The sequence below is a fragment of the Bos indicus genome, chromosome 1, assembly GCF_029378745.1.
Source record: "Bos indicus isolate NIAB-ARS_2022 breed Sahiwal x Tharparkar chromosome 1, NIAB-ARS_B.indTharparkar_mat_pri_1.0, whole genome shotgun sequence".
In the NCBI taxonomy this organism is placed as follows: Eukaryota; Metazoa; Chordata; class Mammalia; order Artiodactyla; family Bovidae; genus Bos; species Bos indicus.
In genome coordinates this window covers 94,048,177-94,072,871 of record NC_091760.1, presented here as the reverse complement: position 1 = coordinate 94,072,871, position 24,695 = coordinate 94,048,177, and the positions used below count along the sequence as shown (strand labels likewise).

Sequence of the window (24,695 nt, the reverse complement as noted above, 5' to 3'; positions counted from 1 at the left end):
ACAGTGGAACCAGAATTCAGCAACAGGAAATCTGATTCCAAAACTTGTTCTTTATAGACATATAAGGATACAAGTGGATTTTAATTTTAATAATTGTCTTAAGTATATATGGATTTTTTCTTTAAGATAATACAGATACTTTTCTTTTGAGTATGTGATGCAGCCAGTTCTTTGTGTCATAACTGTGACCTTTGTAACTGGTAGTCCCCATGATTTACTCTTCACTTACTAATAATTGCGTAATACAAGGTTCCTATGTTACATGAGAAAAGCCTTTTGCAATATGTTCATAAACATCATCTTATTTGATTCTACAATAATCTCCTGAGATGGATAGAAGGCATTGTCTTTTCCTTTCTACAGCTAAAGCAAGGGAGGTTTAGAGATGTGAAGTAAGTTGAACAGCATCACACAAATTAAATAAATGGTGGAGTTCAACCTAAAACCTAGTTCTTTTGTTACTAATGTGGGCTCTTTCACTACAGATCCTGGCAGGTGTCATTTTGCGGTGAACCATCTCATGCCTGTAAGGCTTTTGGGTACTGTGAGAGCAATTGTTCATAGCTTCATCTAGGCTCTAATGTACCTGTGGGGTCCATAGCCCTGGGTCAAAGTAACAGATTTGGTTCAAATGTGATATTCTCCATCTATATAGATCATGCTTCCCGACTTCTTCCAGGCTGCCTTGCTTGTATAAAGCTAGTTTCCTGCATACTCAATGTCTCTGTTAGGGACAGGACATCTATGAGACTCCTTCCTTCTGCAGAGCACAGTACTCACACATGTCTTTATTTTTTTTAATCCTGTTTATACAGTCTTGTTTCTCTTTCCTCCTACCATAGAAGAGTTACTCAGTATATCTTATGCTCTACTTTCCCTCAGTTGTAATTGTTTCATTTACTGTTTTCTTCATCATTTCAATGCATCTATGCCCTGTAACAGATTAGAAGGAGAGTGAGTGAGGAGTCTCAGATTTCAGATATAGATATCCATCTCATTGAGATTCTCTTGGATTTTAACTGCTATTCTATTGATATCCCTAAATGCAATTTTTAAAACATTTTTGTGATATTTTGTGAGGGCATAGAATAGTCCTGATGGTATGAGTTTCAGAATAATACAGATCTGGGTCCACATCCTGGCTCCCTGTTTACAGAAAAAGATACTGGACTAATTTGTTATTTTTCTATTCTGTAGACTCCCTCTCCAACTCACCTGTTAACAGAATAATAATAATCCTGGGATTTGAAATAGTTATGAGGAGTCAGTGTGATCAACCATGTGGAGTAGTTAATATAGTGTCAGTTTTCTTGAACAAGTTCATTAGTTTCTATTTCTTAAACTATTAAGTAAAGATAATACCACCTACTTCACTACAATAGCTAGTATTTTGGTTGCCTATTTACATTGTATCAGATAAGCAATTTGATATTTTTGACTAGTTCTTATAACAACTTCATAGGTAGCTGTCCTTATTAATATCCTTATTTTACAAACCAAGAAATGAAGAAATAGAGAAATTAAGATCACAGAACTTGTAATTAGCCAAGGCAGGATTTGAACTAGATAGCAGAGTTCTAGAACCTCTACTTTAATCAGTATGCTGAACTTCTTGGCTTAGCCTAACTGTTAAAAATATATGAAAATCCATTATTTGTTAGACACAAGATCATCCAGAAAGCTATTTCTGGCATATTGTCATTATAGATAATAGGGAAATTGTTCTTAGGTGCAGAAGTACTTTAACAGTCTTACTGGATTCTATTCTGTTGACATTTTCCAGCTTTATATTTAAAGATGCTTGAGTAATACAGAGCATAAGAACATTGCAAAAGTCACATAGCTGGTAGATGACTGAGTGGGAATGACCTAATTCTAAGTCCTTTTTCTTTAGAACCTGTTATGAAAGGAAGTATATGTGTGAGTGTGTGTGTATGTGTGTGCATGTTAAGAATTTGTTTTGAGTCAATGGATAGGAGAGAGGTGAAAGACAAGCAAAAATTTAACCAAACTTCTCTATGTTAAGCCCTTTCCTAGGTGCCTTAATTATTACAACAATATTTAAGGGGCATTGGCATTGGGCTGCTAAGAAATCTATGAAGTTAAAAAACATGTCCAAAGTTACACAATTGGCACATGAAAGAGTCAGTATTTGAACCTATATATATATATATATATATATATATCTGTCTCTAAACCTATATATACAGGCTTCTTGGTGGTTTATGGTAAAGACTCCTCCTGCCAATATAGGAGATGCTAGTTCGATCTCTGGTCCTGGAAGATCCCCCGGTGAAGGAAATAGCAACCCACTACACTATTCTTGTGTATAGAACCCATGGACAGAGGAGCCTGGTGGGCTATAGGCCATGGGATTGCAGAGTTGGACACGACTTAGCATCTGAACAACAGCAAACAACAAACAATGAAACACATACACACACACACACACATATCTGTCTTTAAACACATTCACAATACCAAAAAGTATTACTGTATATTTTAGGAAATACATTTTAGAGTCATAGGCTTCTGGGTTTAGAAATGTCTTTCAGATTAGTCCAGAGGTAATATTTAAAATATAAATTTTCTAGTCAGAAAGACTATCAGCCTATATAGCGATGTCTTTTGGTGCTGGGAGCCCCCTGCTGTGCCAGGCATCAATCCTTTAGTTTCGTAAATCTGCTACACTGGAGACATCTGGGGAAGGGGCTAGAGCTAAAGCATCTGAGGTGCTAGAGTAGAGGTTTCTGGACAACAAGTAATTTGCTGACCTGTACAGAGCATTTTCTGGACTACAAAAAAGGCAGAATGCCCAAGAATTGATGTCTTCCAACTGTGGTGCTGGAGAACACTCCTGAAAGTTCCTTGGACAGCAAGGAGATCAAACCAGCTGATCTTAAGGGAGATCAACCCTGAATATTCACTGGAAGGACTGATGCTAAAAGTGAAGCACCAGTATTTTGGTCATCTAATCTGCACGACAACTCATTGCAAAAGTCCCTGATCCTGGGAAAGATCAATGGCAGAAGGAGAAGAGGGCTTCAGAAGATGAGATGGCTGGATGGCATCACCTATGCAATGAACATGAACTTGGGTAAACTCTGGGAGATGGTGAGGGACAGGGAGGCCTGGCATGCTGCAGTCCTTGGGATCACAAAGAGACACGACTTGGTGACTGAACAACAGAGCATTTCACTATTTCATTGACCTATAAGGCTGTGCATTAGCCCTAGCTGCTCTTGCTCTTATTATTATTTTTTAATTGTTTAGTTTTTATTTCATAATCATAAATTTAACTTTGCAATCCATCTAACCTTGGAGGGGAATAAGGAAAATATGGAACCCAGAGAACTGTAGTGAGATATTTCAAGCAGATGGGGGTGAAGGGGTGCCCTCCTGGGCTACAGAAGGAGTGGGCTGGTGGTTAAGTAAACCACAATTCAAATTTATTAGATTTGTCCACAGTCAGCAATGGTGATCTTCTTGCTGGTCTTGCCATTCCTGGACCCAAAGAGCTCCATGGCTTCCACAATATTCATGCCCTCTTTCACCTTGCCAAAGACCACATGCTTGCCATCCAACCAGTCAGTCTTGGCAGTGCAGATGAAAAACTGGGAACCATTTGTGTTGGGGCCAGCATTTGCCATGGACAAGATTCCAGGACCTGTGTGCGTCAGGATGAAATTCTCATCATCACATTTCTTGCCATAGCTAGACTTACCACCAGTACCATTATGGCGTGTGAAGTCACCACTGTGCTGTCTTTGGAACTTGGTCTGCAAACAGCTTGAAAGAGACATGGCCCAAGGGCTCGCTGTTGACAGCGATGTCGAAGAACATGGTGGGGTTGACCATGGCTAGACAGCACAGGAGGCTCTGGGGTGGCTGTGTCTGCAAGGCCTCTTGCTCCTCTTTTAAGTCAGGTTGAATACTTCATTTGTCTGCACTTAAATTATTCCATAGCAATTTAGTTTACTAATAATATTCAATGTGAGGAAGTTGTCCCTCTTAAGTTACATTACTTATTTTGTTTAAATTCTGTGATCTTCGTCCTTCCTAGTCTATTGGCTTGTTTTTAATATTTTTTCTGGTTTTTCCATTTAAAGGTGTTTCTGTAAATATTTATTTTTATTTAAAGTTTAATTTCAATGACTTCTAAATAAAATACTGGTTAGGGAAGTCCTAAAGGCTTTTAGTTGTAATATAATTATGATAAGTCTATCAGTTTGTGGTTTATTTAAAAAATATCTATATTATATCTGATACTTCCACACTCAGTTTTTCCATTTTCCTGCTTGTCCTTTATTGCCATGTGGCTTATTTTAAAGGAGCTCATTAGGTAAGAAACCTGAAATCTTGACCTAGCGCTGCTTTTGACCAGCTCTGGGGCCATGTAAAGTCATTTCACGCTCTACTTTCGTTTTGTTGAGGACCTGTGAAGCGAGGATTTGATAGTCACTTAGTAGGGTCCCTTTCCAGCTCTAGTGTCTGCCCTATGAATCTGGCCATTTTATCACTGGATTCAAAAGTGTTTCTACAGTATCCAGTGTAAACTTGACATTTATTGCATCAGGTGAGAAAGCACAGAACTGTGTCCCCAACAGATTCGAGATCACATGCTAAGAGAAAGTCAACCCCTGTGGGCTTGAGTACATGGAGTAGAAAGAGTAAAACTGCTTCATTGGGGATCACAGATGATTAACAAGGACAGGCATGCAGGAGACTGGAAACTCACGTAGTCATCTCAGGAACACACATTCAGCCACTAGGCTTACCTAGGACTTCAGCATTAGAGGACTTGCTTCACTGGTTTCTTTCCCAGTGAGACCCACTTGGATAATAGGATCTTAATAATTACCAGCTCAATTTATTTATCTAACTCATGGACCTAAAATAGAGTGATGTCCATGAATCAAGGTATTTTCACAATCAGGTCTTGCTGAGGCATATAGAACTACCTGTAGTTCATATTCCGAACACAGCAGTTGAGGCAGAAAAATACAGTAGTACTCCTTTTTTCAGGGTAAAAACTTTTTACATATTATTGTTGAGGAGATGCCCTATGATATCCATCTCATTTTCTCCTCTCTGAGTTTATTATAAATAGAACTTTAAAGAATTAATGCTATGGGATAAAACACCCAAGACGTGAGTGCAAGAGTGCGCTTCTATGAAATAGTGACGAGACTTACAATGGGAAGAGAAGCATTCTATTTTTATTATTTGGTTTTTCCTCACATATGTTTGGTAAGAACATTTAACTTATGCTCTCTTAAAAATTTCAGTTATGCAGTACACTGTTATCACCTAAGGCTGTAGTTATCATGTTGTGCATTAGATCCTCAAACCATCTTCATCTTATAACTGAAAGTTTTTACCCTTCTCTATTTCTCCCACTCCCAGACCTTGCAAACCCTACCACTTATTTTTATATTTTTTCTATACATTTGACTTTTAAGCATTCCATGTGTTAATTGACACCATGTAATATTTGTCTCTCAAGAGTCTTCTCCAACACCACAGTTCAAAAGCATCAATTCTTCGGCGCTCAGCTTCTTCACAGTCCAACTCTCACATCCATACATGACCACTGGAAAAACCATAGCCTTGATTAGACGGACCTTTGTTGGCAAAGTAATCCAGTACTTTGGCCACCTCATGCAAAAAGTTGACTCATTGGAAAAGACTCTGATGCTGGGAGGGATTGGGGGCAGGAGGAGAAGGGGACGACAGAGGATGAGATGGCTGGTTGGCATCACTGACTCGGTGGACGGGAATCTGAGTGAACTCTGGGAGTTGGTGATGGACAGGGAGGCCTGGCATGCCGCAATTCATGGGGTCGCAAAGAGTCGGACACGACTGATCGACTGAACTGAACTGAACTGAATATTTGTCTATTTGTCTTTCTGGTTTGTTAACTTAGCATAATGCCCCCCAGGTTCATCCATTTTACTACAAAGCATACTCTTTCTTTCTTTTCTGAAGCTGAGTAATATTCTATTGTGTGTATATGTGGGCTTCCCTGGTGGCTCAGATGGTAAAGAATCTGCCTGCAGTGCAGGAGATCTGGGTTCCATCCTTGGGTCGGGAAGATCCCTTGGAGAAGGAAATAGCAACTCACTCCAGTATTTTTGCCTGGATAACTCCATGGACGGAGGAGCCTGGCGAGCTACAGTCCATGGGATCGCAAAGAGTCAGGCATGACTGAATGACTAACACACTAACTAAAGGGTGGGGTGGTAAATATATACACTCCATTTTCTTTGTCCATTCATGTGCCAATGGGCACTTAGCTTGTTTCCATACCTTGTTATTTGTGGATAATGCTGCTATGAACATGGAAGTACAGACATCTCTTTGAGATAATGATTTCATTTCCTTTGGATGTATACTTAGAAGAGGGATTGCTAAATCATATGGTACTTCAACTTCTAACTTCTTCAGAAACCTCCATACTCTTTCCATAATGGCTGTCCCTATTTACATTCCTGCTGACAGTGTATAGGGGTTCATTGTTCTCTACATTCTCTCCAGCATTTGTTATCTCTTGTCTTTTTGATAAGAGACATCCTAAGAGATGGTGAGGTGATATCTAATTGTGGTTTTGATTTACATTAACCTGATGATTATTGATGCTGAGAACTTTCTCATGTACCTGTTTATAATTTGTAGGTCTTCTTTGGAAAAATGTCTATTCACGTTCTGAATATTTTTATTGTTGTATGCTACAGAGTTGAATGAGTTCCTTGTACATTTTAAGACATTGACTTCTTATTGGATATGGGGTTTACAATTGTTTTTTCCCATTCCATAGGTTGTCTTTGGTTTTATTGATCGTTTCCTTTCCGTGCAGAGTTTTTCAGTTTAATGTAGTCCCACTTGTTTATTTTTGCTTTAGTTGTCTTCTGGTATCAGATTAAAAAAAAATCATTGTTAAGATCAATGACAAAGATGTTTTCTTCTAGGAGTTTAATGTTTCATATTTTTTTTCAAGTCACAATGCATTGTGAGTTTTTATTAATGTATTATTAATTTTTATAATAAATGTATTATTAATGTATTTTTAATAATGTATTATTATGTTTTTGTGTATGATGTAAGATGGGGGTTTATTTCATTCTTTTGCATGTAGTTGTCCAGTTTTCCCAAAATTGTTTATTGAAGAAACTCTCCTTTCTCTATAGTATATTCTAGGCTCCACTGTTGAAAATTAATTGACCATTTATGCATGTTTTTATTTCTGGAGTCTTTATTCTGTTCTACTGATCTGTGTATCTATTTTTTATATAAGTGCATACTGTTTGATTACTGTAGCTTTGTAATACAATTTGAAGTCAGTAAGTGTGACACCTCCAGCTTTGTTATTCTTTCTCAAAAGTGTTTGAGTTATTTGGAATCTTGGAGGTTTCATACAAATTTTAGAATTTTTTTGTTCTATTTCTGTGAAAAATGTCACTAGAATTTTGATAGGTATTGCACTGAATCTGTAGATCCCATCAATTAGTATGGGCTTTTTAAAAATATTAATTCTTTCAGTTTATGAACATGGAATATCTTTCCATTTATTTGAGTCCTCTTCAATTTCTTCCATCAATGTCTTATAATTTTTACTGTATAAATATTTTGCTTGGTTAAATGTATTACTAAGAATTTTAATTTTTTGATGGTGTTATATATCAGATTGTTTTCATAAATTCTCTTATATTTCATTGCTATAGAAGCACAACTGATTTTTATATATTGATTTTATATTCTGAAACTTTACTGAAATAGTTTATTAATGTTAATAATTTTTTGGCTGGTAACTTTAAAGGTTTATATATATGATATCAGGTCATTTGCAAGTAGATAGTTTTTGCTTATTCTTATATGATGGATATATTTTATTTCTTTTTCTTGGCTAATTATTTTGGATAGAACTTCAAATACTATGTTGAAAAAAGTGGTGAAAATAAGCATCCTTTTCTGGTTTCTGATCTTAGAGGAAAGCTTTCAGTAATTCACTACTGAATATGATTTTACCTATACACTTGTCTGTTATACAGAACGTTTGTTAGGCTGAGATACCTACCTGCTTACAATTTGACAAAAGTTTTTTTTTTGGTTTCTTTTTTTTTTTTTATCATGAAAAGATACTTAATATCTTTCCAAGTACTTTTTCTTTCCAAGATACTTTTCCAAGTACTTTTTCTGTATCTATTGAGATGATCTTTAACTTATATCTTTTACTTTATTAATGTGATATCATCACATTAATTTGTGAATATTGAATCATCCTTGAATGGTTCAATAAATCCTTGAATAAATCCCATTCAATCATGGTACGTGATTCCCTTTAATATATTGTTGAATTTGGTTTGCTAAAATTTTGTTGAGGAGTTTTGCATCCACATTTATCAGGGATATTCCTATACTTTTCTTTTTCTGATACTTTTTCTGATATTCCTGTACTGTTCTTTTCTGTAGTCTGTTTGTTTGATCTTGATATCAGAGTAATGCTGGCTTTGCATAATGAATCTTGAAGCATTCTCTTCTCTTATCTTTTTTGGGAGAGTTTATAAAGAATTGGTGTTAGCTCCTCTTTAAATATTTATTAGAATTCAGATGTGATTTATTTTGGAAAGCAGTAGAATGAAAAGATGAAATCTAGAAAGAATAGGAGTGTCTTATGGTTCACTCTTGGGCATTTAGTCTAAGATAATACAGAATAAGGAGATAGTAAATGTTTTTAAACAGAGTAGTGAAACAACGAAAATAGTGTTTAATAAACACTAATCTGAACTGTATTTAAAAAACATATTTTACATGATTTGTTTCCATTTTGAATTTTAAAAAATCGTATTTTTGCTCATGAATTTCTAAAACATCAAAATGAGTGTTAAACTATGTTTAGTTTTCATCTGTCTTTAAAACTATTTTAAAACTCACAGTACAAAATTGCTGTACATGCTTTCACATTCCCATTCCCTTGGAGTGCTTGCAATTTTAGTCTTAGAAAGAGTTGAATGTGTGTACATTTTAGTTGACGATAATTATTAAATCTTCTTTTTCGGTTCACAACTATTGTAATCTACTACTTTGAAGATTTATGGACTATAGGATGACTTGGGAGACAGTCTAGAGTCTGGACAACAGTGGGAGCAACTATAAGACTACTAGAATAATTCAAGCATGCGGCAATGGTGGCCACAGACCAGGCTAGTAATAGTTTGGGGGAAAAGTGACAGGAACAAAATTTCTCTTGAAAAATTAATGAAGTCTGGTTAAGGCAAAAGGGAGGAAGAAGGAATGGTTCAAGACTATTTCTAGATTTATAGTTTAGAAACAAAGAAAAAGCAAAACCTATGATAGGAGTTAAAACTGACTTTGAGGTAGACATGCTGGCCATCCTGATATACTGAGATGGGAATGAAATCTCCAAAAAGGAATAAGCTTGTGGGCTATATTTTTCTATGAATATAAGAATAATTAGGATATATTAATTTTCTGTGTGTTGATTTTCAGGCAAAATAAATCCATGTATGGATTTAATAGAAAGCTTTAAAATATTTATAAAATCTCAGATATGCTAGTATCTTAGATTTCATTTTTTGGTGACATATAGCTACTTTTGTCTGATAAAAAATATAATCCAAAACCTATATAAAGTTTCCTCTGTCATATTTATTAGAATGACTTTGCCTCTTTCTGATTTTCTGTTTAAGATTCAAATAGAGCAGAGTTTATCAGTTTGTGCTTAAATCTTTTAAATGGCTTCATGTTGCTTTTAGGATTAAGAAAAAAATTCCCCAGGCTGAAAGAGCTGCATGCTCGGAATGATGCCTGTCTGTCTCTTCATTGTCATCACTCACTATTCTGTTCTATACCATAGTTGGCAGCCACACTGACCTTCAGTTTCCTTCTCATTTTAAGACTTTGCATGTGCTATATTTTTCTGTCGAACATCTTCCCACACTACTTACCCATTTGCAGCTTTTTCTCCTGCTTAGTACTCACTTATCCTTCAGTAATCAGGCTACACTGCACTTATTCAGTGAAAACTGCCTGGGCTCAACCAGATCCCTTTGTATAACATCTGGTAACATCAAGACTTAATATCCTTAACACAGTTTTTGAATATGCACTTATGTGTGTGATTATTTGTTCAGTGTTTCTTTCTCCACAAAAGGAATTTTCATAAGGGCAAATGTCTTGCTTTTTTGCCCACCGTATATCTAGAGGACGGAACATAATATATTAAACATTTGTTCAGTGACTGAATATTGGCAGCCATGAGAGGGAAGTTGGACTATTGATGCCATCCCAATCATCTAGCCAAGTTGAGATATCTCTGAGCATCTGATGGCACTTGTATCCTCATCATACTCCAAGTACATCTCTGGATAATATGTGGAAAGCTAGGGCAGTACAGAATGTATCCTCACAAAGTACTGAAGGGTTTATATAGCAGACAGCCACATTGTCCCAGATGGGAAAGGAACATTATTCTGACATTCTTCAAGCTATGCAATATTGCATGTGCATTTTTTTTTAAATCAAACAAATATAGTGTTAAAAAATAAAATGAGCATGTATAAATTTGGTGATGCTCAGATTAGGGGTTAACCTAGTTTACTTTTTATCTAGTTAAAAATTTTCTCCCAGATCTTATCATTTTTATTTTAGACAGGATTGCTTTTGACTTTAAAGTGTTACAGTCAAAGTAATTTTATGAAGAAAAAACTCACTTTTCATATAAATATAAATAAGTACTTCTTCAGTTCAGTGTTATTTAAAACACTAAGAACACTATTTAGAACACTCTGGGACCAAAATTGTTCTTCCTCTGTTTCTGGATTCTAACAACAGTGTCTCTTTTTTTCCCAAACATCATGTTTTCATCTGTATTCTTCCCTAAAGAACTGTCTGAGGGAATATGTTTTGTGTTCATATTGGCAATTTCTTCAAACACAAGGGTAAATATAGAGAATGCTACTGCTTTCATAACCTTGGAAATCAATTTCCATAGCATGTGTACATATGAACCACTACCATAAACAGTCAGCTTACCTAAAGGATACTGAAACGTCATGAATGACATATTAGTGCTATCAAAATTTGCACAATAGATGGATTCTTTGAAAACTATCAGTTGTTCCAAAGTTTGCTTCTAGTATCTCATTACAGCTGTTTGCATTACATTTTAATTTTATCATAATGTGGATTTATGGCATTATTCAAAAATATTTTTTAATTGAAAATTTTTCAGGAAAATATTTTTGGTATAATATTTTGATACATGTTCATATAATCGATTGTTTAAGAAGAGTGATAACTTTAAGTAGTATAGTGTTAGTAAATTAATGAGTATTATTCCAAGTCAATTACTTTCCCGCATTTCTACATTCTTAAGAGATATATATTGCAGTTATATTAAATAGAATAAATTTCAGTGGGTAAAATTTAATACCTTTTCAATGACACCAATTGTTGTGATATTTGATTTTTAAAGTCATTGTATTTAAATGTTTATCAATTTGGAAAAAATCAGATATAATAATATACTTGTTTTTATTTAAAATGTATTGAAGTCTAGTGTTGTCCTCCATATATTCTTCAGACATAGTTAGATTTTTACATCCTTGATCTTAGTTTTGTAAATAAATTTGTCCTAACAACATCCCTGAAAAGATTTAGCCAGCTTCCAGTGGCTCCAAAACAACAATGACTACGTTCTTAGATTTTCCCATTCTGTGGAAACTGCCTTAGGAATCTTTTACAGTCAGTGTACCTCAAAGGCTGTTGGGTAAAGAGGGTGGGGAAAGAGTACAGCAGTGTCTTTAGCCAGGGTTCTCCATCTCCATGATGATGGGACTCGCTGGAGCCAGGAGCTCTCAATAATTCTAAAATTTCCACACGTATTCTCTTAAGAAGGACACATTTCTCATGGACAGCTTTCTGAATCAGAAGCTAGTGATACCCTCAAACTACTTGCCTTTTTTTGCAGATATGTGTGACACAAAGTATGAATAATTTCTGCTGAATTGAACCTGTAATGAAGGAATTTATAATCAGTTCTAATGTATTTGAGACTTAAAGTATATTAGACCTTCATCAAAGGGAATGATAAAAAGCAGCTTTAATGTGGGTGGATAGTAATTATTTCGGTGCTCATAATTATTCTACAGTTAACTACAGAGAAATGCTGATATTTTTATTCCTTTTTCAAAATATAAAAGGCACTGTGGTCAGATTCTGAAATGTAAGAATGCATCATGCATCTTTTGTAAAGGATGATACTTTGAATTATACTTACGTTAATGGAAAAGGAACTATTTTGGATTTAAATGAGTTCAAAGTTCATGGTTAGAAGTTCCTGTACCTTTCTTAGTCCTATTGTTTCATTGCTGAATCTATTTATTGGCTGTGGGAGATATAAAATATAGTAATTACTCTCACTTCATTTCTAAAAGACATGCGATCTGCTTTCCTATTAACTCTCATAAGAGTTATGAGTGAGTTCCTCAAGGAGGACAGACCCTATGGAGTTTCAATATAGAATAAATCACTTCCACACTCAGGTTTTAGAGGACTCATTTCCTTTATACTTTGGTGATTTAAGATGCCCATTTAAACTGCTGGTTTTGAAGATGCACTATTTGTAGTTTAAAAGAAGCATAAGCTGTGGTTGGAATGTTGATAATGATTGTTATTTATGATGAACAGTAAATGTTTTGCCCTTTGAGGAAATCATGGTGATCAACTTGCTGGAATGCATGGTCTCTAAATAGTGGTTGCCTGTTTTTGTTAGAAAATGAATGACAATTACCCCTTAAAATATTTCTACTTAAAATTTTTAAGCATCAGTAATTACATCAACAGTAACAGATTGAAATAAAGGAAAAGTGAGACAGAGTTGCTAATATTCTAGAAAGAAGAGAGATCAAGGAAATGGTTTTCTTTCCAGCTTGGGAATGATGAATCTTGAGATCATGTAGAGATATTTCTATAATCCATAAACATATTTACTCTAGTTTCTCAGTTTGCAACCCAAAACCTCTCAGATATTTGTTCTCAGTGCCTTTAGGCACATAAGATAAAGGAAATCTGTTTTCTTTCTTTTTATAATCCTTTTTTTTTCTTGCTGGAAAATTATCAGCCCTTCTTCCCAGGTACCCTTCAAAAAATCAGATATGTAAAAAATTCTTGATGTTAAGAAAACCCAACTGTACTTGACCCACTAAAATCTAAAATGCTACTGAAATCCGCAATGTGGAAACAATTTAATATCCAACAAGAAAATTTTAAATAAAACCTACTAAATAGTATTCACCAGGGTTTCCCTGGTGGCTCTGATGGCAAAGCATCTGCTTGCAATGCGAGAGACCCGGCTTTGATCCCTGGGTCAGGCAGATACCCTGGAGAAGGAAATGGCAACCCACTCCAGTACTCTCGCCTGGGAAATTCCATGGACAGAGGAGCATGGTAGGCTACAGTCCATGGGGTCTCAAAGAGTTGGACACAACTGAGTGAGTTCACTTTCTTTTTTCTCAAATAGTATTCAGTAAATGGAATTCTTTAGTTGAGAAAGTGGCTTAACACTTCCTTTGAATAATGATGCCCTCATCTGTTCATGATGCTGAAGCAGTATCTGTATGTTTCTAACCCTTCAGATTTGCCACAGTAAAAGATGTTCCATGTATGTTTGTAATCATTATCTCACATCAGTTAAGATCATTGCAACTTTCTGAATATGAAAAGCGATTATAAATAATGTAGCACAAAGCTGGTTCAGCCATGCCCTGTGTGGAAAAGTTCTCCCATAGACATAGTATCATTTCCCTGGTATATCTACTAATATAGACCCAGAGGCAGATAGCAACTGAGAACTATGTTCGCCATGCAGACAACTGGGAGATATTGTGTTAATAAAATTTTTTTGCTATCTTATTTCATTTAGACCAAGAGCTAACAATTTTGTGTGTGTGTAAAGTATTAAAACTACTGACTCTTGGCTGTAGAACCTGAATGATTTCCCAAATCATGTAAATTGCCTTGGGCACCCTAAGAAGGGAAAGAAAGATATCTTCCAAGAGAGATATAGAGCCACACACTTAATGTAATTGTGATAGGGTTTACGTTTGTCTCCAAAAATTAATGAAATAACAATTTAGCAAAGAAAAATTTGAGCTCACATTGCTGCTACTGCTAAGTCGCTTCAGTCGTGTCCAACTCTGTGCGACCCCATAGATGGCAGCCCACTAGGCTCCTCTGTCCCTGGGATTCTCCAGGCAAGAATACTGGAGTGGGTTGCCGTTTCCTCCTCCAATGCATGAAAGTGAAGTAAGCCAGAAAGAAAAACACCAATACAGTATACTAACGCATATATATGGAATTTAGAAAGATGGTAACAATAACCCTGTATACGAGACAGCAAAAGAGACACTGATGTATAGAACAGTCTTATGGACTCTGTGGGAGAGGGAGAGGGTGGGAAGATTTGGGAGAATGGCATTGAAACATGTAAAATATCATGTATGAAACGAGTTGCCAGTCCAGGTTCGATGCACGATACTGGATGCTTGGGGCTAGTGCACTGGGATGACCCAGAGGGATGGTATAGGGAGGGAGGAGGGAGGAGGGAGGAGGGTTTAGGATGGGGAACACATGTATACCTGTGGCAGATTCATTTTGATATTTGGCAAAACTAATACAATTATGTAAAGTTTAAAAATAAAATAAAATTTAAAAAAAAAAAGAAGGGAAAAAAAAAAAAAAGAAAAGTGAAAGTGAAGTCGCTCAGTCGTTTCCAACTCTTAGCGACCCCATGGACTGCAGCCTACCAGGCTCCTCCGTCCATGGAATTTTTCAGGCAAGAGTACTGGAGTGGGGTGCCATTGCCTTCTCAGTTACACTTGACTAGCTGGATTCAAAGGCTGCTTATGAAACCTGTCTTCCATGTAACAAAGTGCTGCTCTAGCACAACCTGAGAACTACCCTGGCCACATTCCACCTCAAAACAAACTTACATTAAAGGTTTCCTAATATAGCCAAGAGTTAAGCAAATTAAGTAATTTAGCTAAAATTGGAAAACAGATGTATTTTGGCATCAATAAGAAACTATCCTGTACTTTAATCTGTGTTGTTAACTGGTAAATAAAACCATAATTTTTATATGGTGTCCTTGAAAATAGAAATGCAAGAAAATATATTTGTTGAGGTTTATTAATTTATTCCTTTAGGTAATTACAGAAGTGTTCAACATATTTCTAAGTCTAATATTTTACATGGTGTAAGATATTCAATATTTCAAATATAGTTCTGATACAGTAATTTTAAAATCGAAATGAATGTTTTTCTATTTTTCAGAAATGCAGCAACATTGTTGCATGAACATCATATAATACTGAGGACACTGTCTTCATTTAAACAGGGTTATATTCAAGAATCTTTGATTTCTGTGAACTTGCAAAGGAGTGCTAATTGTAAACTATTGCTTTCATCTAGTTTTTCTTCTCAGTGGAATGATTACTTGCAGGACTATGAAATTTACCATTTAATCTACTTTGTAGAGCTCCTCTGTATTGGGAATGGCCTTGAAACCATGACATTACAATTGAGTTATCAATGGGTCCCTTCTGTTACATCATCAATTTCTCTATTTCCAATTTTTGATCTTTGTCAGTTATTCCTATTTTTCAAGGCTGTCCCCCTGAGCTGATGATACTTATATATGTCTCATTTTTTTCCGTTTCCTGGGATGGTGTTTTTTATTCTCTGAAGGCTGTGATATTAAATGTAGTTTTGAATTACAAACAATACATGGTAATCGCTGAAAAGACTTAGAAATCTTTCTCAAAATGTTTAACAGTCCCTTCCTATCAAGTGTGCTTAGAATTAATGCCTGCTTCTTTACTATTTATATTATTAAAATCGACATATGGTGTTCAGTCCTCTTTTTTTCCTTCCTTTTTCTATAGCTGTTATTTTATGCATGACAAAATTCTCTTGCTTATGGTTATGTGGTTGGCTGTCTTTTAACTTGGGTGTTATGTGTTTGTAATGATTGCTTTTTGCATGAGGATTATGAAATGCCATACAAATTAAATGGTTGTGGAAACAAAAAGAAATGTAGGGCTTCACATGCTTTTTTGTGTGCTGAATATGTCAATTATGTGATGCTTAAAATTACTTTCATATGGTCTTTGACTTCCCCTTTGGTGTCTGTCCTACTTTATTCTTAGCAAATTAATATTGTTAAGAATAATAAAACATTTATTAAACATTCACAGTATTTTAATACAATTATTATCCTAAAACATGACCCATTATAAATAACTACACTGGGCATGAAATTGCACTAGGGCATAATTCGTTATATTTCTAAACTGATTATGAAATATAAGCCCTGAGTCTGTAACTGCCTTAATTACGAACACTGACTTCTACAGTGGTACCTTTGTTCTACCAAACGATGAGATTATTTATTCATACATTTGTGCAAGTTGCAAAGGTTTTAAATCCACGGCTACTTTTCAATCAAAACACATGGGGAAATATTTGTGTAATGACAAGTAATTTAAAAAAAAATCACAGTTTTGAAAAATGTGTGACATAAAAATGCATAAAACCTAAGTGTTAATGCTTTTACAATAAAACAGAAGAAAAAGAAAAGAAGAGAAAAAACCCTAAAAATTTTTATATCTCTGTTTTCCCTAATGGTATTATATTGTCCCAAATTAATGAATGAGTTTGGCCTACTTTCTTTGTTGTTGTCACCAATTCAAATTAGAAAAGACACTGAATAAATTAAATTCTTTCAGCTAATAAAACTGTTTACTTTTTTTGTATGCAGTTGGTATTAAAAAAAATCATTTCCTTTGCTTATGATGTGACTTTCAAACCATATGTATTTTTTATGCTGGATATATTCACAAGCCAAATCTGAGATATTTTGGGGAAAGGGAATTTTTTTTTTTTAACAAAATAGATAACCAACTTTGATATAATCACTCCCCCATGCTTTTTGGAAATAGTCCTTGAGAATTTTAGTATTTGCACTTATTTTTTCCCCTCAGTCTTGTTTATTCTTGAATTGTCTTTTTTTTTTTCCCCTCCATTTCTCCGTTCTCAATCCTAGGTCCCCTTACAAAGAAACAGACAGATGATTTAGGTGATAATGACGGTGCTGAAGATGAAGGTATTTTTCTCCACCCAATCTATTTGCATGACAAGGGCCTCAATCACTTTTTCCACCCTTTTCTATTTTTTTGCTTCTTGTCTTTTTTTGAAGAGTTGTTTTTAATTCCCGTTTTTGATGTGTTTTGTCTTCTTGCTTGTTGTTACATATGAATATACATTTTTAATTTTTTAAAAAATGAATGTTAAATTTTGATTTTGATGCCAACCATTACAACGTTTTAAAAAGAGGGGCATTTTTTTGTTGTTGTTTTCTTGAACTGACTTTTGATATGTTTCATTCCACATTTTGACTGAAACTTGTTAATATTCTTTGAACTAACAATCTCTTCCCTGTAGTCTCTTTGTACGCCTTTTGCATGTTTTCTAATCTATGTAAATATTTTACCCAATACAAAATGTTTCATTTTGACATTTTATATTTGTTTAAAAAAAAACACACCTAATAACGTGAAGGACAAGCTAAAAGCTGATATAAAGTGTTTCTTGAGCAATATAATTTAGGTTAAAAAAATACTGTTTTGTGTTTATGTGCTTAAATATTACATCAATAATAAAATGATATGGATGTAAAAGGCATACACCTATTTAGATAATTGTAGTAAACCTTACTTAACCACTTAAGAACTCTGAGAAGATTAAATGAATATCTTTTAATATCAAAGGCACATAATTTGAAGATGGGCAAGTAAAATATTCTGAATTTCAGATTATTGCTAACTATAAGTAATAATGTCTTCATACTATACTAATATCAAAATTATTTTCTCTTTCCAATTTTCTTATGACTTACAATTCTGATATACTCTGTACATGTAAGTACTCACTAGATTGATTTGAGATCTCTCATTCCATTATGTACCTTTACCTGGTATTAAATGGAGTGTCTAGAGAGGCCCATTGAGTCTTTCAGTTCATTTGCCTCCAATTAGTTTTTTTATTTTAATGCCACCCTAGTTATGATTCTTATAGAAATGACTAATATAATCCTAGGTTTAAAAATAATTCCCAGAACCTTGGAAATTAAATCTCATGAAAACAATAATGTGGTAAGAAAGATTTTCCAAAACAAGATAATCCACACACAGGCCAGCAGAAGTGCTAGTTCCATAAGGAACAACTATGAATGTGTTCTTACTAAACAATTGAGATTTTTTCATTAAGATATATACATTTAATAAACTACTTCAGAATAGAAAATTATAGAAACAAATGATTAAATGTTTAAAAAATTTATTAGATGTTAATGTTTTTATAAAATTTAAGAATTATTTTGATTAAATGAAATTTATGACATTTGATTAAATATTCATTTGCCATGAATATTACCAGTGGGTTAAATGTTAAATACAACACAGTCATTATACTTGAAATAAGTCTTTATAGCTGCCCAAGATTGTCATTTTTAATGCTAAATAGCTAAAAATAAATTTATAATATCAAAATACAAATTGTGATTTTTTTAAACCCTGTTGGAAATCTGAAGAATTAAAACATCAAAGATATTTTTTCACCTTGAGGACGTGGGTTGTTGTTCCTAGTGCTCTATGAAAACAGCTTACACTTGAGGACCTTGATGTAACTTTGTAATTCCAAATTTTCCCAGAATACTCACAATGTTTGTTTATATCATATCCCATTTAAAAAAAATTTTTGATGGCTGATTTTATGTGCTACTTTTTTTTTGCTTTTGGTAAAACAGCATCAAGTAAGATATTTACATGTTTACAAGTGATACCTCTGAACAACCACAGTGAACTAAGCCCTGTAAATGTAAGTATATCTCATAGACATAATTTGAAGCATACTTAACATTTTCAAATAGGCATTAAAAATATCCTAAACCCCAACTTAAATTGGCAGGTAGTATTTAGGTTGAGTATTAAGCCAGTTATCCTAAGAGTTACCAAATCAGTAAATATTTTTAAAGACTCATAAGTGTAGAGTCCAAGAAATCAATCCAAGTTCTTATTCCTCTGTGTTGTTTGGGTAATTGTTTAGCAGATAAGGATAAATTCAAATACCCTCCAGGATAAAAATCTTTGAATAATAATTGAGGTTCATCAAATGAGTAGAGGGCAAAAAATTTCTTGAAATGTCTTTAAATGTATCAGGGAAAGATTTGATTCAGGCAATACCCCCAATGTTAAATTTGTTCAGTTTAGTCGCTCAGTCGTGTCAGACTCTTTGCGTTAGATGCCCCCAAATTCTAAATTATGGGCAGTTAAAAACTTCATGAATCCTTTAAGAAAAAAGAAACCAGTAAACATGTTCAAGTAGTTATGTGACTAATAATTATTCACCAGGACTGTTAAAGGGAATTATGACTTCAAATATTGGTTGTCAGGCAAGAATAAATCCCAATTGACTGCTCTAGAGCTATTGGCACTTGCTACATTGGCTTAAATTTTTGATTTATCAAAAAGATAAAATAGTTACTAAAATTTGAAATCAAGATACCTACTCAGTTTCCAGTTTATTCGTTTATAACTTGAAAAAAATTTTTTTAACTGTAAAAATTTTAGAATAAAAATAATCAGTAGTGTATAGTATTTCTTCTCCCTTAGTTCAAAGACCTAGATGCTTAGCAAAACTTTAAGACATTGTAAATAACAGAAAATATAATCATACTTTAGGAATATTTGTAGTTTTACTAAACCTGACCTAGTGTTTTAGTCTCTGAGAGTATTCTTTTGATTTTAGTGAGGTCAGTAGCAGCTGTTCAGGCAAAGTCAGATATCTTAGGTGAAATGCATTTAATTTCTAAGGGAACATATGAGACAAAGTAGAGGGACAATATGGCTCTAAGAAATTCATTATTAATTATTACACCTGATATATTTGCACTCAAGACCACGTGGCTATTCCAAATTTTATTATTAAAATGATGGCATTAGTTGATAGTATTCAATAGTAGGTTATCTGGTATATCAATTTCATTTATAGAGTCTAGTTCTTTATAAAATCAAAATTTATATTTATATTAAACTGTCTACCTTTATTGTTATGTTGTTATTTTTATTATAGTTGAACAATTTACTATTTATATTTACATCAGAAAAGACCTGTAGACTATGAAGAAAAGTAAAATCTAAGATGGACCCTATGATAAAATGCTATCAAAAGTAAAGTTTTGAATGAGCCACTAAAGGTGAGCCACTCTGATAAAGCACTATCAAAAGTTAGCAATTGTTCTGTAGTATGGGAATGTAATATGGCATTTCCCAAACTTATTATTAGCAGTATTGAGTTTTTATGTACAAGAGTGTTGCCTATGTTGGTGATTAATATACTACCTAGCATTAACTTCAGGGTTACTTCAAGCAAAAATAAATATTGTTTAGAACACAGCATTAGAATTTTATAGAACTTTCTGGAAAAGAGCTGCTGGACACATTCAAGTACTTAAGCAAAGTTGAAATCATTGAGAAGTTTGGAAAGACAAATTGGAAATTAAAATCAGCCCAATCAATCAGTAATCCTTTCAAGTCTAATTTTCAAAGAAAACTAGAGAGATGCCACTTAGAATCCCTCCTAGAATCTATTGTCATATTTTCAGTGTATTCTGGCACTGTCTACTCCATTCTGCTATATTAGGTGTATAAGATGTGGCAGGTCTTCTCAATGTGTGCCTATATTGTTTTCCAGGTGAACAGAATGGTTCTACCAAGATTTCATTACTGTTCACAGTTGGTGCTTTGTAATTCTATGTAATTTTAATTAAAGAAGAATTCTGAAACAGCCTCCCTCTGTGCTACCTCCAAGCATACAATTAGCAAAGTACAGTGTCTGCTGTGAATAGTCAGTTAATGATTTTGATTTAATAATTTATTATTGCTTCTTCGGTGCCAGACATACTAGAAAAATAAGCTAAAACTGTGTGCAGTGAACAGGCATTTAAGGAGGAGAGTTTGACAATTTCAGAATTGTTTCTTTCTATAAGCCTAACATCTCTATGAGCCCCCCAAGTCTTACAAATGAGTGAATATGATTTCCCTCTCATGGATTTAAGGAGAAAATACATTTAGGTTTTTTCACTAAATGTAGGGTGTGTCTAGTAGATGGTTTTTATGTCAGAGTATCCTCCTCTCACCACTTAAAGACACTTCTCAAGTACACATTTGTGGGGAGGAGAGAGTATGGTAAACTCACACTGATACTAGATATTAAGTCAAATTTAAACTAGACATTTAAAAATGTCTCTAAATTCTGCAATTAGCTATTTCTCCAACTTGAAAATCTGGACTAAGAAGTTGAGCTACAATTCCTGATTTTACAATGATTTTCATTGAAAAAAATGATTATTATAGTAGAAAAATTGACACATTTCTGCTTGTCACCTTATTTTTTTTAAAACAACAATGTAAAGCAGCCTCTAAATTATCACTAGTTTTTTCTATGAGTTTGTATCATATTAGTCTATTCTGAAAGCTGAAACCTCAATTGTTATGATGTAGGGGATTTGTTTGATAAAATATGTCAAAAGCAAAGAAACAAAGCCATATTAAATGATACTTTATTACTATTAACATTAAAAAAGAAAGATTACACACTTGGTGTAATTTGGTTTCAATTGTGGGTAGAAGAGATCATGGGCTATTATATAATAGTGTTTCAAGTATGTACATATTCATAATCATACAGATATATGTACACATATAATATTTCAATTTATATAACAGTTAAAACCTTGTTAACCAGTATGCAGTCCCTGGTTGATCAGATGGTAAAGAGTCTGCCTACAATGCAGGAGACCCAAGTTTGATCCCTGGGTCAAGAAGATCCCCTGGAGAAGAAAATGGCAACCCACTCCAGTATTCTTGCCTGAAAAATCACATGGACGAAGGAGCTTGGTGGGCTACAGTCCATTGATCAGACACGGTTGAGTGACTTCACTTCCAATGTTCACCAATATATAGTTTAGCATTTTTTGTCTCTAGAAATTAGTACATTTTTTACCATTTAAAATTATCCAGTGTTTCCCTTATATATTATTTCTAGACCCTGTTGAAAGCTACATAATCATGGTAAAGTATCTTAGAAAAGCAAATATATTTGATTAAAATTTAGAACTGTATAAATCACTTCAACATCACTCTAAACTTTAGAATTGTTCACTTGAACTTAGCTCTATTTTCTCTAATGTCTACATGACAAAATCATAGAGTCAAAGTGTCAGTCAGTTTTCTTCTTTCAAAGGATAAGGGTAATTTGAATGAACAGATGACTTGAATGGAACTGAAAAATATCATTTGAATGAAAGCCCCCTAAATGCAACAAAGATAAAAATATAGATTTTTGCACTCTATTGCCTGCAATTCATCTGATAGTACTTGAATAGTTAAATGATACTTCTTTCAAATTCTGTAAAATATAATGTTATAATTATGTTCTCAAATTGGAGCATAAGTTATTCAGTGTAATTATGATGCATTCAATATGAATCTTTACATTAATTAAGATGGGGAAAAGAGTGTTTTATTCATAATAGCAGTGATAGCATTGTCCTTAGTTTTTAGCTCATAAATTCCAAAGGCGGTCTAAACAATTGTTAAAAGAAGTTTTAAGAATCATTATCATTCTATTATTTCAATACTAGTCACATCAGAAATCAATTAAAAATAGCACTGAAATTCACACCTACTTGCAATTATCCCAAATTTTGTAATTCAGTTTTATAATATTTAACAAAATTTTAGAAAGAAAACAACAAATATTCATTGCTTTTTTCAGCAATAGATCTTAATACAAGTTGCTTAAGAAACACTTTAACGAAGACAACAATTTAAAGAATTATTTTAACATCATGCCCTCTTGTTTCTAAATTGGAAAATATATTCTCTGCTTCATTATGCATGTAGAGGATAAGAACAGTTGCCAATCATTTGTTTTTCAGATATTCGGGACAGTGGGGGTCCCAAACCAGTGATGGTATACATCCATGGTGGCTCATATATGGAAGGGACTGGAAATTTATATGATGGGAGTGTCTTGGCAAGTTATGGCAATGTGATCGTCATCACAGTCAACTATCGACTTGGGGTACTCGGTAAGAAGTTTCTGTTTTTTTTTCAGCATCATTCCATGAAGATGTGATAATTTTGTTTTGATTTGGTTTTTTTTGCTTTGCTTCCTTTCACTCATTGTTCTATGTTTACTGATTTTGAAGCAAAATTTTTTATATTTTCAATTAATTCTATAAATATTCATAAATTACTGGACAAAAGACAGCTAGGGTTAGTTTTGATATTTAATGATAAAAGGTAATGACATTATTCACATTGTTGAAGAATGCTCTTCTTAGCTTGGCTGTATAGAAATGTGAAAAGCAGCAATGGCAGGGCCTTTCTTAAGAAGAATTAGTCTCTGGGCAGATTTTTCTCTCTTCTGCATTTCTTTTTTACAATGCTATAAAATTGGCTGAGGTTTGCCAGGAACGTAGAAACTAGTTTATATTCTCTTCAAGAATATGTGTATGGACTAGCTTTGGGAAATGATTGCCTTTGCTGTGTTGGTTTGTTTTTAGCTTATCACATGTAATTAGAAATATTTTGTTTAGATGTCATTTGTTGAATTATTTGATTTGCAAAACATACATTGATTTCACAAAGTGTCAGTGTGTTCAATAATGTATATGCATGTGAAACAAAATCAAACTGTAGATCTTTTGTTTTTTGAAGAAAAGTATAGAGCAGTGTTATTATTTAAAATAAATTATCAAGTACTCTGAAATAGGTATAAACTTGCTATTCTACTTGTATAAGTTTATTTTTTTACAGTATTATCACAATTTAAGGAGTAAAAAAATCTGTATCATTTAATAAAACTCCTCTATCTGTGGTGTTTTAAAAATACTTGCTAAGAGTACAATTATTACAAGAAGTTGTTTTTTAAATCTTAATTGATCAAAGTCCTATCTCTTACTATGCACTTAGAAGTTATAATTTATGTTACTTGGGCACAAAGAGATACTACACTCATTCTTTACTCTGAAACATTTTGAAAAACAAGTTTGAATTATATTCTCCTTCACAATAATTGTTAATATCATTTATTTTAGCCACATTGAGAATCAGTTTCTTTTTCTCATCAGTGTTAGTTATTATTATTCTAATCCCTTCTATGTAATCCTAGTTCTGTGTTTATGCCAATCTTAAAATATAAAAAGGAATAATTTTGTCAATCAAGGTTGTGTGTTTTGGGGAAGGGGATGTGTTAGCAAAGCAAAGTGAGACTTGATCTTTTTCTAGTGTGCAGTTTTGAATTTGGAATGTGGTGGATAATATAATAGATACACTCTAGCAATGTAGGTGTAAAATATTTCTGTAGCATTGTTCAAATACACATCAGTTCAAGTACCCATCATGTGTAATCATGCATTGGTTCAGATGTTCTTATAATTTCACTACATAGGGGTGAATGACCTCACACCAATGAAAACTCTCCATGTTAGAAGGTATATAAAGAGATGTTAATAATAATCTTCTCAAATTAATCTTAAATATCCTAGTGTT

The 24,695-nt window shown here is 33.7% G+C and overlaps 1 protein-coding gene and 1 pseudogene across 5 annotated transcripts in view; one reads left to right on the top strand and one right to left on the bottom strand.

Annotated features, from left to right (window-relative positions):
• The window catches only part of NLGN1 (neuroligin 1), a 962,685-nt gene that overhangs the window by 413,384 nt on the left and 524,606 nt on the right, over positions 1–24,695 (top strand). For 3 of the 5 annotated variants that reach the window (XM_070791763.1, XM_070791771.1, XM_070791757.1), the window contains exons 3-4: positions 17,123–17,182; positions 23,078–23,230. In XM_070791763.1, coding sequence (XP_070647864.1) covers positions 17,123–17,182; positions 23,078–23,230 — 213 coding nt within the window. The remainder of the gene's footprint in view (positions 1–17,122; positions 17,183–23,077; positions 23,231–24,695) is intronic. The other 2 variants (XM_070791785.1, XM_070791780.1) reach the window with 1 other exon arrangement.
• On the bottom strand, positions 3,428–3,858 carry LOC109557990 (peptidyl-prolyl cis-trans isomerase A pseudogene; annotated as a pseudogene).